Source organism: Loxodonta africana, chromosome 8, assembly GCF_030014295.1.
Source record: "Loxodonta africana isolate mLoxAfr1 chromosome 8, mLoxAfr1.hap2, whole genome shotgun sequence".
Classification (NCBI taxonomy): Eukaryota; Metazoa; Chordata; class Mammalia; order Proboscidea; family Elephantidae; genus Loxodonta; species Loxodonta africana.
The window spans coordinates 26,241,559-26,256,655 of NC_087349.1; the positions used below are offsets into that span (position 1 = coordinate 26,241,559).

The 15,097-nt window shown below is 38.8% G+C and overlaps 1 protein-coding gene across 1 annotated transcript in view; it reads left to right on the forward strand.

Annotated features, from left to right (window-relative positions):
• SLC13A1 (solute carrier family 13 member 1) overlaps positions 1-15,097 on the forward strand; it is an 86,968-nt gene that overhangs the window by 15,348 nt on the left and 56,523 nt on the right. The window contains exon 2 of the mRNA XM_064289762.1: positions 6,677-6,805. Coding sequence (XP_064145832.1) covers positions 6,677-6,805 — 129 coding nt within the window. The remainder of the gene's footprint in view (positions 1-6,676; positions 6,806-15,097) is intronic.

Sequence of the window (15,097 nt, forward strand, 5' to 3'; positions counted from 1 at the left end):
CTAAATAAGAACTGTATGCATCTATTCTGACTTACCTACAAATTCCTAAAGACACACTTAGGAACAAATCATGTCTATAATCCGGTGACTGCCTGTATATGTGGCTGCCACTATAAACCACACAAGAATATTTTAAAATAGGCAATGTTGTCCCCATTTTACAGATGAGAAAACAGAGACTCAGAGAGGTTAAGAAGTTTGTCCAAAGTCACACAGTTCAGAAGAGGAGCAGTAGGTATTTGAACACAGGTCTGACTCCAAAGCCCATCCATGACTTTGCCTCTGTAATGGTATTTATATCAGATCTTTAGAAGCTTGTGCTCGGTTTGCCTTGCTCTGTCGTTCCTGCATTTGTGATCACAAAAACACGTGTTGTGAAGCAACCCAACCCACACTGGACATATAGTATGAGCAAGAAGCAAACTTTGTTTGCTCTAAGCCTCTGAGATTTGGGAAGTTTTGCCACAGCATAACATAGCCTGTCCTGAATTATCTAGCACATTCTGAAAAACTCGCGCAGGTGATTCCGGCATGCTCCTCTGTGGCCCATTTCCTTATCTGCAGGATGAACAAAACTCTCCTAAAAATGTTCCAAATGTTGTCTGTGCAGCAGCTGCCTTAGATTCACCTGAGGTGCTTGTTTAAAATCACAACCTCTGGGTGTAAAGGCCAGGAGGCTGCACCTGTAACAAACTTCCCAGGTGATTCAGTTAATCCAATGACTGCATACTAAGAATTTCTGATCAAGCCCTTATGCACAGTCAGGTTGGAGAGCTAGATAATCCCCAGGGTTACTTCCAGTTCTGTGGGGGGTGGGGGTGGGGTGAGGATGGGGGGCAGTGAAAACAGTACATTGTGGTGCCTGGTTGGATGCAGAGTTGGAATGAAAGGGGGGAGTTAAAAATTCCTCTGGAATTGGTGTAGTGCACCCAGCTATTCTTTCCCTGCCACCCATTTTGTACAGAAACTAACAAGAAATGCTAGTTATTCTTCCTGACTTTGCACTTCAGCTCCTTCTTACTCTCCATCTTCTGGGATGAGGATATTTGGAAGCATTTTAAGCTTTGAGGTTAACAGGTATATTGAGTCTTGTGAAATCACTGCAGCGGTAGGGGGTCTGTGTATCACGAACCATGCAAAGTCTTTCACAGGCTCCATCGAATAATAACATTGTTGTTCTTGTAGCACACAGAGTTTAGAATGCGTGATTCTTCTCCTTTCTTAATTGGTTCTCATTCTCTTTAGAAAATTGATTGCAGTAAGACTTGCGATTGGTCCTGATTTTATTAAGCTGTGCTGAGAGGAGATCGTACCCACATATATACTAATTCATAAGCCAAATTACTTCCTAACTATCAGTCACTGTGTCATTAAAAAAAGAGGGAATGGGTGAAAAAAAAGAAAACCCTATAGTTTAAAGCCCAATTTATATTTCAATTTCAGTTGGAGCTATAATTTAAAAGAGAACAAAGGTGATTTTTTGAATATAATCAGCCACATTTCCCAGGATAACCTGACAGCCAGAACTTTGGACCTATGCCTAGTCATAGCTTTATTTGCCCTTTCTACCTCTGCAGCAAGTGCCCTGGCTGCATTTAGTTGAGTGGGTTGAGACAATACATGACTGTGATATTGTTAAATGGGGGATAGGGAAGTAGGAGAATGCCAGTTATATGGAATTAGCCTATACAGGTAAAAATTTTAGTTCAAATTCCAATTTGTTGACAAGAGAACTAAGAACTCAAGGACAAATACAGAGGCATTCTCCCACTGGGGTGAATGTCAAGTTATCCAGTGCCAGGCAAGTAAGAGAGAAAAAAGAAGATGAAACAAGGCAAAGAGAAAGATGTTTCTATGCTGAGGAAACTTATGCCTAGGAGAGAGATTGTTTTATATAAAGGTCAAGATATATAAATAAAAATAATAGTAGAAAGAACACAGAGGAAGAAAAACTTGAATAACAAATATCACTAGCGCTTATTAAATGTCAGGGACTATTGATAGGAATTGGGCAATAAGTTAAAAATATAGGCTGTCATGGGATTTATACTTGGATTGAATTGCACCTCTACCACATATTAGCAATGTGACCAGTGGACCTTACTTCAACATGGAATTACAGTAAATACCTCATAATATTTTGCTGAGGACTAAATAAGATGATTGTGTGGCGTACCAACTGTTGCATCTGGCATGTAAAAGGCATTCATGGATGTTATTTTCCTATCTTAATAATAAACCAGAAAACAGATTTGTCTGTTTACTTGGCAAATATCTTCACCTTTAAAATACACACCTCAACATAAAGAAAACAAAAATCCTCACAATTGGACCAATAAGCAACATCATGATAAAAGGAGAAAACATTGAAGTTGTCAAGGATTCCATTTGACTGGGATCCACAATCAATAGTCATGGAAGCAGCAGTCAAGAAATCAAACTATGCACTGCCTTGGGCAAAATCTCCTGCAAAATATCTCTTTAAAGTGTTAAAAAGCAAAAATGTCACTTTAAGGACTAAGGTACACCTGAACCAAACCGTAGTATTTTCAGTCATGTCATATGCATGTGAAAGCTGGTCGATAAGGAACACTGAAGAATAATTGATGCCTTTGAGTTATGGCATTTGTGAAGAATAGTGAATATACCATGGACTGCCAAAGGACAAACAAATCTGTCTTGGTAGAAATACAGCCAGAATGCTCCTTGGAAGTAAAGATTATGAGACTTCACCTTATGTAATTTTGACATGTTATCAGGAGGGACCAGTCCCTGGAGAAGGATATCATGCTTGGTAAAGTAGAGAGTCAGCAAAAAAGAGGAAGGCCCTCAATGAGATGGACTGACACAGTGGCTGCAACAATAGGCTTAAGCATAACAATGATCATGAAGATGGCACAGAACTGGGCATGTTTCATTCTGTCGTACATAGGGTCTGCTCTGAGTCAGAACTGACTCAACAGCACCTAACAACAACAACAATAAAGTTTATGATCAGAAGTTTAGATGATTTTGAAATTTATATACCTCAACTCCTTCCTCTACACTAGACACAAAGCAAATAAATGTTTTGTAGACCTGAAAGGATCAGAAAAGCAAAAAACAAAGGAGCGCAGTGAAGATGAGAACCTGTGGACTGAAGTTGTTTTGACTTGATCCTGGGGTCAGAGCCAGGTTCAATGCCAGAAAAGAAGGACTGGAGAGTGGCTTCCTTGCAGCTGTGAAAGAAAGACAAGAGAGACTGATCACTGCCTAGAGCTTTGGTTCCCAGGAAGCAGACACCACTCCAGCCTCTCAGCCAGGGCCTAACCCAAGCTATCCACTAGCTGGGTGCCTGCATCTCCACTATCTTGGCAGGAGAGCAACCCCAGTCTGCCAGGATAAGACCAAGTCCTGGACTGGGAGTTAAGAACTGGCTGGAGGCAACTATAAAACTGCTAAGACGATAAAGAGGGAGTATCTAGAAAGAGAAAACAAAAAACAAGAAACTTTCACTCAGGATAAATCGTAAAATTTCCGAGTACATTAAGAGGTATATCATGTTCATAAATGGGAATACTTTAATGTCAGGTCTTGTTCTATAAATTCTATGTGATTTGAATCAAAATTTAAACAAATTTTTTATAGAACTTGAAATCGTGATTCTTAAATTCAAAAAGAAAGAGTGAAAACCTAAGACTACCAAGACAAGTTTGGAAAAAAAAGATGAGCGATTTTCCCTACAGATCACAAAACTTATTAACCAGCTAGAGTAGTTTAAAAAGTATGCTACTTCTGTAAAAACTGATTTTAAAGAGGGAAACAAAATAAAAAACCCAGAAGCATGTTCCTAAATTTGTAGAAATTTGACTTAGGAAATACGTAGTGGTATGAATTTGTGGGCAAAAGATGAACTATTCAAGAAAAAAAAATAAAAGCTAGGGCACTTTGGCTATCATTTAGGAAAAAAAAAATTAGATACCTTAAAGCTCTGTACTTCAAAAGAAAATTTTTAAACTTTAGAAAAGTACAGTAAAAGTATAATATAGGAAAAACTTCACATACAAAATGGTAAAAGCACAAACCATAAAAGAAAGGATTTTATAAATCATTGCATTATAATCAAAACTTTCGGATCAACAGAAAATACAATAAAGCAAATTTCAAAGGTAAGCCAGAGACGAAGTGAACGTGCTTGTAAATATATAACTTGCAAAGAAATAATATTAAAAACAGAAACAACTGTACAAATCCATGAGGAAAAAGAGATAAACAACCCAACAGACAAATGGAATACAGACCATGAACTGATAATTTGCAGAAGAAAAACAATTATGCTCAGTAGCCATGCTGGCACTCAAGGAAGTGCAATTACACTTCATACCAGATAGCCAAATAAATAAATTCCTCCAGTATACTAAGGGTTGTTGAAATATGGAGCAATGGGAACTCTATCACATTATCAGTGCTAATCTATACTGGTCCCACCATCTTGAACAGAAATTGGACCATGACCAGTAAAGTTGAAATGTGCCTACCTTCTGGCCAGAAATTCTTCTAGTTACGTATTCTAGCCTAGAAAAATTCCTTCCTATATCCACACAGAGCTAGGTACAAAGATGCTCACAGCATGGTAATAGTGAAAAATTGGAGGAAAAAACTTAAGAGTGATCAGTAGAAAAATGGGCAAATAAATTATAATAAATTTATAAAATACTATGTTAATTTAAAATGAATTAACAATAGACCTACATGACTCATTTGGAATACATAAAATATTGAGTGAAAAAAGCAAGATGCAAATGGTATATACCGTAAACTTTAATTTTAAACTCATGTGTCATTAATGTCTAAAAAAAACCAAATGCCTATGTGTAGTTAAATTACAAGAACATGGATGGAAAGGGCACGTACCATGCTCTGGACAATGGTTGATTTTGGGATGAACAGAGGAGAAGGAAATGAGGGAGAGTGAGTATTCACCAGTCTTTAACTGTGTGTGGAACGTCTTATTTATTAAAAAAATCTCAAGCAAATGAGGCAAAATGTCCATGTTTTTTTAAATAGGATAAAGTGTACAGGTATATTTGTTATATTATTTTCTATATGGTTTGAATATTTCATAATTTTGAAAACTCTTTTAAAAGATCCACTACTGGAAAGCTCTAGTACTTCAATTATTATTATTATTATTTTTCCTAAATGCCAGGTAACAGGAACTGCTCTACCCACAGCAACAAAATGACAGGGCAATAGAACCAAGAGACTGGTGGTTGTGGCTAGGGAACAAGGCATTTGTCTTTAAAACCTAGCATCTTGCAAGTATGATAGAAATGTCAAAAGAAGGAGCTTTTGTGTTATTTGTGTGTTCTTACCTAGAAAAAATGCATAGTCTGGTCTTTGTCCTATGCTGGCTGGCGTTTTAAATGAAGCTAGCATTTGTACATTCTCTCCAGTGCAAGTTAGGAAGAGTCAGTCAAGGCTCAGCTTTGTTTGGCTGTTTCATCGTTTGTCAAGAATGTGGAGGTAGGCTCTGTATAAAACAGTCAACATCAAAACACTTTTATTTTTTTCTCCTTTAAAAGAGCAACACATCAAAAATATGACGTAATTCCAGCGTAATAAGGATTTCTTAGAAACCCACTGCAAGGGTAGGGAGGCTGTGTTAGTAAGTAGCAAGCAAGGCCTGAGAACTCACCTGAGGTATGTGAATCTGAGGGCAGCAGAGCTAGAAATTGTATCGCCCTGGGAAAACCTGGAATAAAAGACCTCATTAAATAAAAACAATAATTTTTTGTAAATTGTTCAAATGCAACTCAGAATTCACAGAGAGTAAGCAGTGTAAGAGCAAAATAGAGCCATAAATCTATGCTAATCTTTATTGATGACTTACTATGCTCCAGATGATTTCACATCAAAATTATTTATATAAGACACATATATAGATACATTTCAACCATTAATGAACAATGCTCTACAACAGAAACCTGCAATTTTATACTCAGCAAAACAACAGATTCTATTAAGTGTCTCCTTCCTGTTGCATCTCCCTGGGAGAGTCCAGGACCTCAGCCATCTCTCTCAAGAAGCAAAGCAGAAGGTTCTTCATCTTCAGGGTGATGTCACTTAGGGTCCAGATTCAGGCTGATCTGTGGCATGCAACTTGGCACTGTCTGTCTTTCTCTGAGAAAAAAAGTCCAGCAAAAAGGTCTCCCCCTTGATTGATTGTCCACTGGTCGGCTAGAAGGGGAGGAAGGCAGGTGTGCAGGGGCACCACCCAACAGAGCACCAAGGAGTGCAAATTAAAAGGCAGGTGTGCACCCGGCCCCAGAGAAAGGCTGTGACTTGGCAATTTCTGGACTCCCAGAGAACCGGGCCATGTGAATGTGAACGCAAACATCTGTATACGTTGGTATCGGCACAGAAAATTGACTATATATGGTTATCTGCTTAGAAGGAAATGTGAAAGGAACTTAATGATTAAAAAGTTTTTTCTCTCTGGTTTTTCATGTTTATGAAACTTGGCCCTTAGAACCTCTGAGAAATGATTACTTTCTGCCCAAATCAAAGGTGCAGAGGTCTTCAGAGCTGCTTCTGGCCTCGTTTGTGACCGGGCTTCATATGCAAATATTGCATAATTTGTATGGTGATTTCCCCAGCCTCCTAATTTCACCTGTTTTGCTTTCCTTCTTTCTAGGAAGCAGAAGCTGCTTACACACTCTTTGTGGTTGCTATATTTTGGCTCTCAGAAGCCTTGCCTCTGTCGGTAACGGCTTTGCTGCCTGGTTTGATGTTCCCCTTGTTTGGAATCATGCCATCTAAAACGGTAAGTCTCCTGGAAATGTTTGTCACGATTAGATCCCCCATTTTGTGCTGACCTTTCCATCAAGACAAGTTTTTGTTCTTATTCTAATCGTTGTAAAAATGTACATAACGAAACATTTGCCAATTGAACATTTTCCATGCATACAATTCAGTGAGATCAATTACATCAGTCGTGGGCTATTATCACCAATTTCCTTTGCCAAATTTTCCATCCCAATAAACAAAAACTCAATGCTTCCAAACCAGTAATTCCCCCTATTTTCCCTCCCTCCCGTCCCTGGTAACCACTGTTAAACTCTGATCTCCATATATTTGCCTATTCTAGGTACTTCATATTAGTAAGATCATACAATATTTGTTTTTTGTGATCGACTTATCTCACTCAGGAGAATATTTTCAAGGTTCGTCCATATTATGGCATGGGTCAGAACCTCATTTCTCTTTACGACAGAGTTAATACTCCATTGAGACTCCCTGGGTGGGGCAAACAGTTAAGCACTTGACTACTTACTGACCGAAAGGTTGGCGGCTTGAACCCACACACAGAGGCTCCTTGGAAGACAGGCCTGGCAATCTGCTTCTGGAAGGTCATGACCTTAAAACCCTATGGAGCAGTTCTGCTCTGCACACATGGGGTCACTATGAGTCGGAGTCAACTCAACAGGAACTAACAACGACAACAACAATGTTCTGTTGTATGTATATACCACATTTTGTTTATCCATTCTTCTGTTGCTGGGTATCTGGGTTGTTTTGACTTTTTGGCTATTACGAATAGTGCTGCCATGAACATTGGTGTACATGTGCCTGTTCACGTCACTACTCCCAAGTCTGAGAAGAGTTGTTTTTAAAGGGAGCAATCATACTGTTGACAAGACTCAAAACATAAGTCCCTGAAACTTCCAGATGTTTTTCCCCTCAGAATATGGCATGAGTGCCCAGCTTCAGGGAAGAGATGTAGGCGGCAGCTTTTGAGTCGTGCCTGCTAGTAGGGAAATGCATGGCCCTTCCTTTTCTGGCCAGCATCTATGCCTCGTACCTTCCTCCCCACGAAAGGGGCAACTCTCTCAAGTCCTACCTACATAAGCTTTTCCTACTCAGTAGGATTCAGTCTCATACAGCGTTGGAAAAACAATTTTTTTCATTTTGTTTTAATTACGAAAAAGCTTCCCGTTCTCTTTTCCAGAAACCTACCATTTCAAAAGATAAAGCCAAATTAACTTGAATGTGCATTTCTATTGTGCTCTTGCTGAGAGGAGTTTGTTCATGCTGAGAGGTGGTTCTCACCTTTATACCACCTAAGGGTACCCACCTGAAGAAAATGTATTCAGTTTCCCCTTAAAGGCCTGAAATGCACAGAAACCAGGATATCAGTCTCCATGCAGTCTCCTGTCACCAGCACACAGCAACTACCTAAACCACAGCTGAAACAGTTGCCAGGAAAGATGTCAAATTCAAGATGCCAGTCTGCAGTTTATCACCTTTGGACTTCTGTCGTTTGCTTGGGTCCAATATTGCTATTTTCAAACTCATCCATCTTGTAATGAGGGTGATTTTTTTTTTTTTTTTTTTAGCTAACCCTTTCATGCAGTGCTTCTTATGAGACGAGCTGTTTCCTTCCTTATTTCCAGGTCATTTTTCTCCACGTTGGCGCCAAAGTCCAATTTTGCACCTCTGATCCTTTTTTCTTGGTGTACTTCCCCCTACGTGTAATCTTGAATCTTTTCTTTCTAATCTCAGCTATCTGGAGTAGAAGGCTATACTTCAGTTCCTCCAACCCCTGAGCTGAAGCTCTGCCGCTCCATGGAATCTGGGATCTATAATATAAGAAGTTTCTCCCACACTCCAGCATGCCCTATGGCTCTTGATAACAGGAATATAAAAATAAATATATAAAGGGTCGACAGGTTCTCAAAAATAGGATGCCAAATTGTTAAGCCCTGACCTTTTGGCTTGGGTAATCAGGCCCCCAGAAACAGTTAAGCTTAACAGCCACCCATTTATCTCTTACGATTGAATAAAAACTAGCAAAATTTACTTTTTTTTTTCTTTTTATAGAAGCTGAATTAGAAATGAGATTAACTGTAGCTATGGGGCATTTCTGTAGCAAGCAGACCTGAGTAGGCCTGCTTTGGGAGAGGCATGGAACAATTAGAGGGAAGTAGGAGGAAAAGGGGGCCTAGGCAGGCCTGACTGGGTGGGGGCTGCCAAAGATATACCTCTGACTCTCTGAAGTGTCTGGAGCCTGACTAAAAAAACAAAAACAAAAAGAACTCTTGCTGTTGAGTCAATTCTGACTTATAGTGACCTTATAAGGACAGGGTGGTACTACCCCACAGGGTTTCCAAGGCTATAATCTTTATGGAAGCAGACTACCACATCTTTCAGTGGTTGGTTGGTTCAAATCACCAACCTGTAGGTTTGTAGCCCAAGTGCTTAACCACTGCACCATTACAGCTTTTGATTGGGGGGTGGGAGGGCTGACTAAAGGCAGCAAAATTCTAGATGCCAATAGTGCCTGCATCACTCAGGCTGCTGATACCTACCCCAAACCAAACACCAAACCCATTGCCATTGAGTTGAATTCTGGCCCATAGTAATTGTATAGGACAGAATAGAACCACCCCATAGGAATACCAAGGCTGTAAATCTTTACAGAAGCAGACTACCGCATATTTCTCCTGTGGAGTGGCTGGTTGGGTTCCAACTGACAATACTTCCGTTAGCAGCCAAGCACTTAACCATTGTGCCACCAGGGCTTCTTTGATACCTACCTGAGTTCTTTATTCCAAAAGGTATCTGCCTCATGCTAATTTAACAGTCATAGACTCTGAGACTCAGTCACTTTGCCATATTAAACCTTTCTCTAATATCTAGGATTCCACAAATAAGCCTTGGATATCTTCCACATGATAAAGTTGTTTGGATTTGAAAATAAATAGCATTTCCACCGACAGTCTTCCCAACTCCAGTCTACATGGTTTTCAGAACTCAACTCCCATCCTCAAATTTTCACCACCTCCATTGACACCAAAAACAACAACAACAAAAACAAACCCACTGCTGTGGAATCGACCCTGATTCATAGCGACACTACAGAACAGAGTAGAACTGCCCTATAGGGTTTCCAGGGCTGTAATCTTTATGGAGGCAGACCGCCACATCTTTCTCCCACAGAGCTGCTGGTGGGTTGGAATTGATGACCATTCCTTTAGCAGCTGAATACTTTAACCACTGCACCATCACGGCCCCCCCCCCCGACACCATCATCTTATTTTCCCAGAACTAACTCTAGTTTGTCAGTGATTCTTAACAATTAAATTAATTAAACATAAAGTCTATCACATGGAAAGCACTCACTACATCAATTCATACTCTCATTATTTGTACATTTGCAAAATTAAATAGCTGACTCTCCAAACACTCTCACTGTTGCAAAGCTAAGTGAGACTATTATTTCCCTTCAGGTATTTAAGCCTTATTTTGTTTTCAACTTTACGTGACTGTTTTCATACAGTTAACCTAACTGAAATTTGAAGCAAACCAAAGTCCTTTGGACTTTTGCTGGAAAAAACTGGTTTTCAATCTTATGATCTTGTTTTCAGATAAGGCAACTGACTTTTTACTAGTAAATAGTTGACCAAACCCTCGCTGTGAGTCGGAATCGACTCAAGGGCACTGGGTTGGGTTTAGTTGACCAAAGCTACAGGGTATAGAGCTAGAGCTTCACTCAGCAGATCTGAGCTTAAAACCTGATATTTAGCACTAATCACTTGTATGATCCTGATCATGTCTCTAAATGATAATGACTTTTTTCTTCTCATTTCTAAATGAGCAATGATAATGCCACACAACTCAAGGGATATTGTAACAATTGAATCAAATAATATATATGAAAGAGTTATTCTAATTAAGCATCAAAGCATTCTTATGAGTTTTAATATCAAAAACAGTTTGTTTTAATAGATTTAAACTATCATTCCAGCCTATTGCAGCATCTTTGAATCTTAAATCTGCCATTTAGTGGGATAATATGTCTTTAATGTCCTCACTGAAATTCAAAGCCTTACACACCGTTCTTTTTGTGTACTGTTATTCTACCCTTACTTTGTCTATTAAGCCAATGCTAAATATCTAAACTTTCTGAGTATATTTTGTGCTTGAAGTATATCAACAATATTGAATTCCTCTCCTATCTGTTGGATTTAACCTGAAATGCTAAGTATTTAGAGTGTGCCAATATAATAGTCCAAAATAGGTATTGTTGATATCATTGAAAATGTTTATATATAATTTTACATGAATATGTGGGTACACACATGTGTATATATAATGTATTTTTTCAGTCTTTCAATAAATATTTATGCACTAGGCACTCTGCTAGGCACTTAAAATACAGCAATGAATAGAAAGAGACAAAAACTCCCTGTCTTCCTAGAAAGAGAGGCAATAAACAATAAACCAAATGAAAAGGTAAATTATAGACTGAGTTAGAAGGTAATTGGTGCTGTGGGAAAACACAGCAGGATAATGGGATGAGGAGAGGGTTACAGTTTTAAATAGAGGGCAGACCTCATTGAGATGGTGATACTTGAACAAAGACTCGAGGAAGACAATTGAGCCATAAACTGTATTTGGATATTTGGGTAAAGGCCATTGCAGAAGAGGCAACACCCAGTGCAAAACCTTAAGGGAGGTACATGCCTGCCATGTGATTGAGCAGAGTGCGTGAAGGGGACAATGATAGAAGATGATGCCAGGGCTGGACCACGTAGGGCCAAAGTAGGCCATTGTAAGGTTTTCAGTCTAAATGAAATCAGACCCTCTGTACAGTTTGGAGCAGAAGAGTGGCATGATCTGAGTTAGATTTTGAAAGGATCACTTGGTCTGCAGTGTTGAGAAATAAGGACACAGGTAGGAGGTTATTGCAATAATCCAAGTGAAAGAACACAGTGATTCAGACCAGGGATAGCAGTAATGACATTGAATATATTCATGATCTGTTGTGAAGGTAATAACAATAAACTGTCCTGATCAATTGGGTATGACATATGTTTGAAAGAGGGGAGTCAAGGATGACACACAACTTTTTGACATACTAACTAGAAAGATGGAGTTGCCATCAATTGAGATGAGAAAGATTATGGGCACAGTAGACTTGTAGCAAAGGGTTGAGACCTAGAGTTCAGCACTGGGCAAGTAAGCCTGATATACTTATTAGACATCTAAGTGAAGGTTTTACGTAAGTGGTTGGATACAAATGAGTCCAGAGTTCATGAAGATAGCTGAGCTAGAGATATAGATTTGAGAGCCATCAGCATATAGATGGTATTTAAAGCCCTAAGCTTTGATGAGTTCTCTTAGATAATGAGTGGAGATAGAAAGGCAAAAGATAAATAATTGACCTCTGGAGAAATACAACAGTGAGAGATCACTGAGAAGAGAAAGTACTAGCAAAGAAAACCGAGGAGGAAAGGTTATTGAGATAGGAGGAAAACCAGAAGAGTGTGAGTTCTGGAGGCCAAAGAAAGCAAAGGTTTTAAGGACAAGGCAATGATCAAATGTTTTAAATCTGCTGATAGGCCAGCTAATGTGAAAACTAGAAACAGACCATTGGATTTAGTAACACGACATAAATAAAAATTAAAAAACAAAATATAGGCTTTATAAACATATAAATTATAATTTGCAAAGCTTTAAAAAAAACCCTTATTTCATTTAATTCACAAACTCGATGTGAGGTGGTCTTTGACTTTTACAGATGGGTATACTGACTTGTAGAAAGGTTGCTCAACTGGCATATTGCATATCTAAGAGAGAACCCAGATGCTCTGTTTGCAAAATTCCATAATTTTTTTTAATGAAATCCCATTTTGAGACAGAAATATAACTATCTCAACCTTGTAAATAGATTTCAGATTCATTAGGAATTTTGACACACCAATTTTGCCTCAGAAATAGTTATATTTGTAAGTGTCATTTACAAACCAGTAGCACCTGCTTCCATTACCTCCTAGACAAATGGGCTAAAAGCAAACACATCTGCTTGTGGCTAATGTTTTTCCATGAATATACTGACTGATGAAAACCAAAGAATAGGCAATACAAGGAAAAACAGAGAATATGAAAACTCCTCCTTAGGCTTAACAATTAATTTCATTTAGACAATGGGGCCATAGGTTATGGTTTGTTTGCATAGTCTATTAAAGTGATTGGCAAACTATGAGCCTGAGGGCCAAATACATAGTCTGATTCCTTTTTTTTTTTAATAAAGTTTTATTGGAACACAGCCATTAGCCATTTATTTCCATATTCCCAATGCTTTTGTGCTACAATGGCAAAGTTGAGTAGTTGTGATAGAGACCATGTGGCTCATAAAGCCTAAAATGTTTTCTAGCTCACTATTCACAGAAAAAGTCAGTCGACCCCTGGTATAACTAAAGAGATTACAACAAGAATACCTTACTGTTCTGGACATCTGTGTTTAATCACTTACTAGTAATGGCTTCTTTCTATATGTTCCTTTGTACTCTTTAAAGTAGTTTTGAATTTATTCTCTCATTTAATTCTCACAGCGATGAGAAAGTAGATGGGTGGGGTTTATTTCCATAAGCAAAATTATAAAAGGTAAGTTATAATGTCTAGTAATCTTTCAATAATTAACTTGAGCATCAGCTCCTATAAGAAGACCTTCCCAGTTCCTCCAGGCAAAAGTGATCACTTACTCTTTAAACCTCAACTGTACCTTGAGGAGGTATCTCTCATGCATCTATGAAATTTATTGCACGCTCTGTTTAGCTGCTAACCAAAACGTTGGCAGTTTGAATCCACCAGGCACTCCTTGGAAACCCTATGGGGCAGTTCTACTCTGCCCTACAGGGTTGCTATGAGTCAGAATTGACTAGATAGCAATGGATTTTTTAATGGGTTAATACCATTTAAGATCCTTGAAGGTAGGCGTTTATTAATTCAACAATATCTACTGAGTGCCAGGCCTGTGCTAAGTCTATAAATACAGTGATCAATTAGATACCTCTCTGCTTTCAAAAAAAAATCTAGCCTAATGGAGGGACTAGTTAAGTAAAGAAATAATAACTATATAGTTTAAAACGTGCTATAACAGAGTGAAGACTCATCCAACCCAGACTAGAGTATCCAGGGAAGGCATCTTAGAAGAACTGACATCTGAGTTAACCCAGGAAGGAAGATTAAAAGTAACCAAGGCAAGAGGGAGATTAAGTTCCAGGTCAAATGACAAGCCTGTTTTAAATCATTTCTGCATTTGCGCAACTGCCCATATAGGAAGAACTGGGTGGGATGGTGAAAGACAAAGCTGGGGAGATGAGCAGGGAGCAGGTGAAGAAGGACCTTGAATGACACATTGAGAAGATTGGATTTGCCCACTGAAGGATTATTAAAAACAAAAAAAAACCTAAGTTGCTATCAAGTTGATTCCAAATCATGAGGACCCCACATGAACTATGTCCATAGGATTTTCAATGGCTGATTTTTCTTTCTTCTAGGTGCCTCTGGGTGGACTCAAACCTTTAACCTTTTGGTTAACAGCTGAGCACCTAAACCATTTGCACCACCCAAGCACTCTGAAGGATTATAGAAAGGCCAATAATGTGTTCAGATTTACATTTTATAAAGGTTTCTGTGACAGTGGTATGGGATAGATCAGACAAGGGCAGATCATACAATAACCGGGTGAGAAATGGTGAGGGCCTTAGTTAAAGTAGTACCATAAGAATACAAAAAAGTGGATGTGTTTAAAAAATGTGAAAGAACTGGAATATGAATTGATAACTAACAGGCACAGATTGGAGATGAACAAGGAATCACAGCCAACCCTCAAGTTTCTGGCTTGGGCAACTGAGTAGATAGAAGCTTTATTCACTGCAAAAGAGGGTACAAGAGGAAGAGCTTGAAGGTTGGGAAGCAAGAAGCTGGGAAGTACTGTTTTAGACATGTTGCCTGCTTATAGGAAATTCAAATGGACATGTCCAGTTGAATACACCAGTCTGGAACTCAGAAGGCTTATCCATCTGGACATACAGATCTTGGTGTCTCAGCTTTCATTCAACAAGTGTGTGATGAGTGCCTACTATGAGCTAGGCATTATTTTAGTCACATAGAGATAGAAGATGAATCCATAAAATACACCCATCAGGTGAACAAAACAAGAAGACTGCAAACAGGACCCTGTAGAATACTAGCATTGAAAAGAAGGGTGGAGAAATCTAATTTGCAAAGTAGGCTGAGAAGGAATAGTCACAGAGGCAGGGAGTAG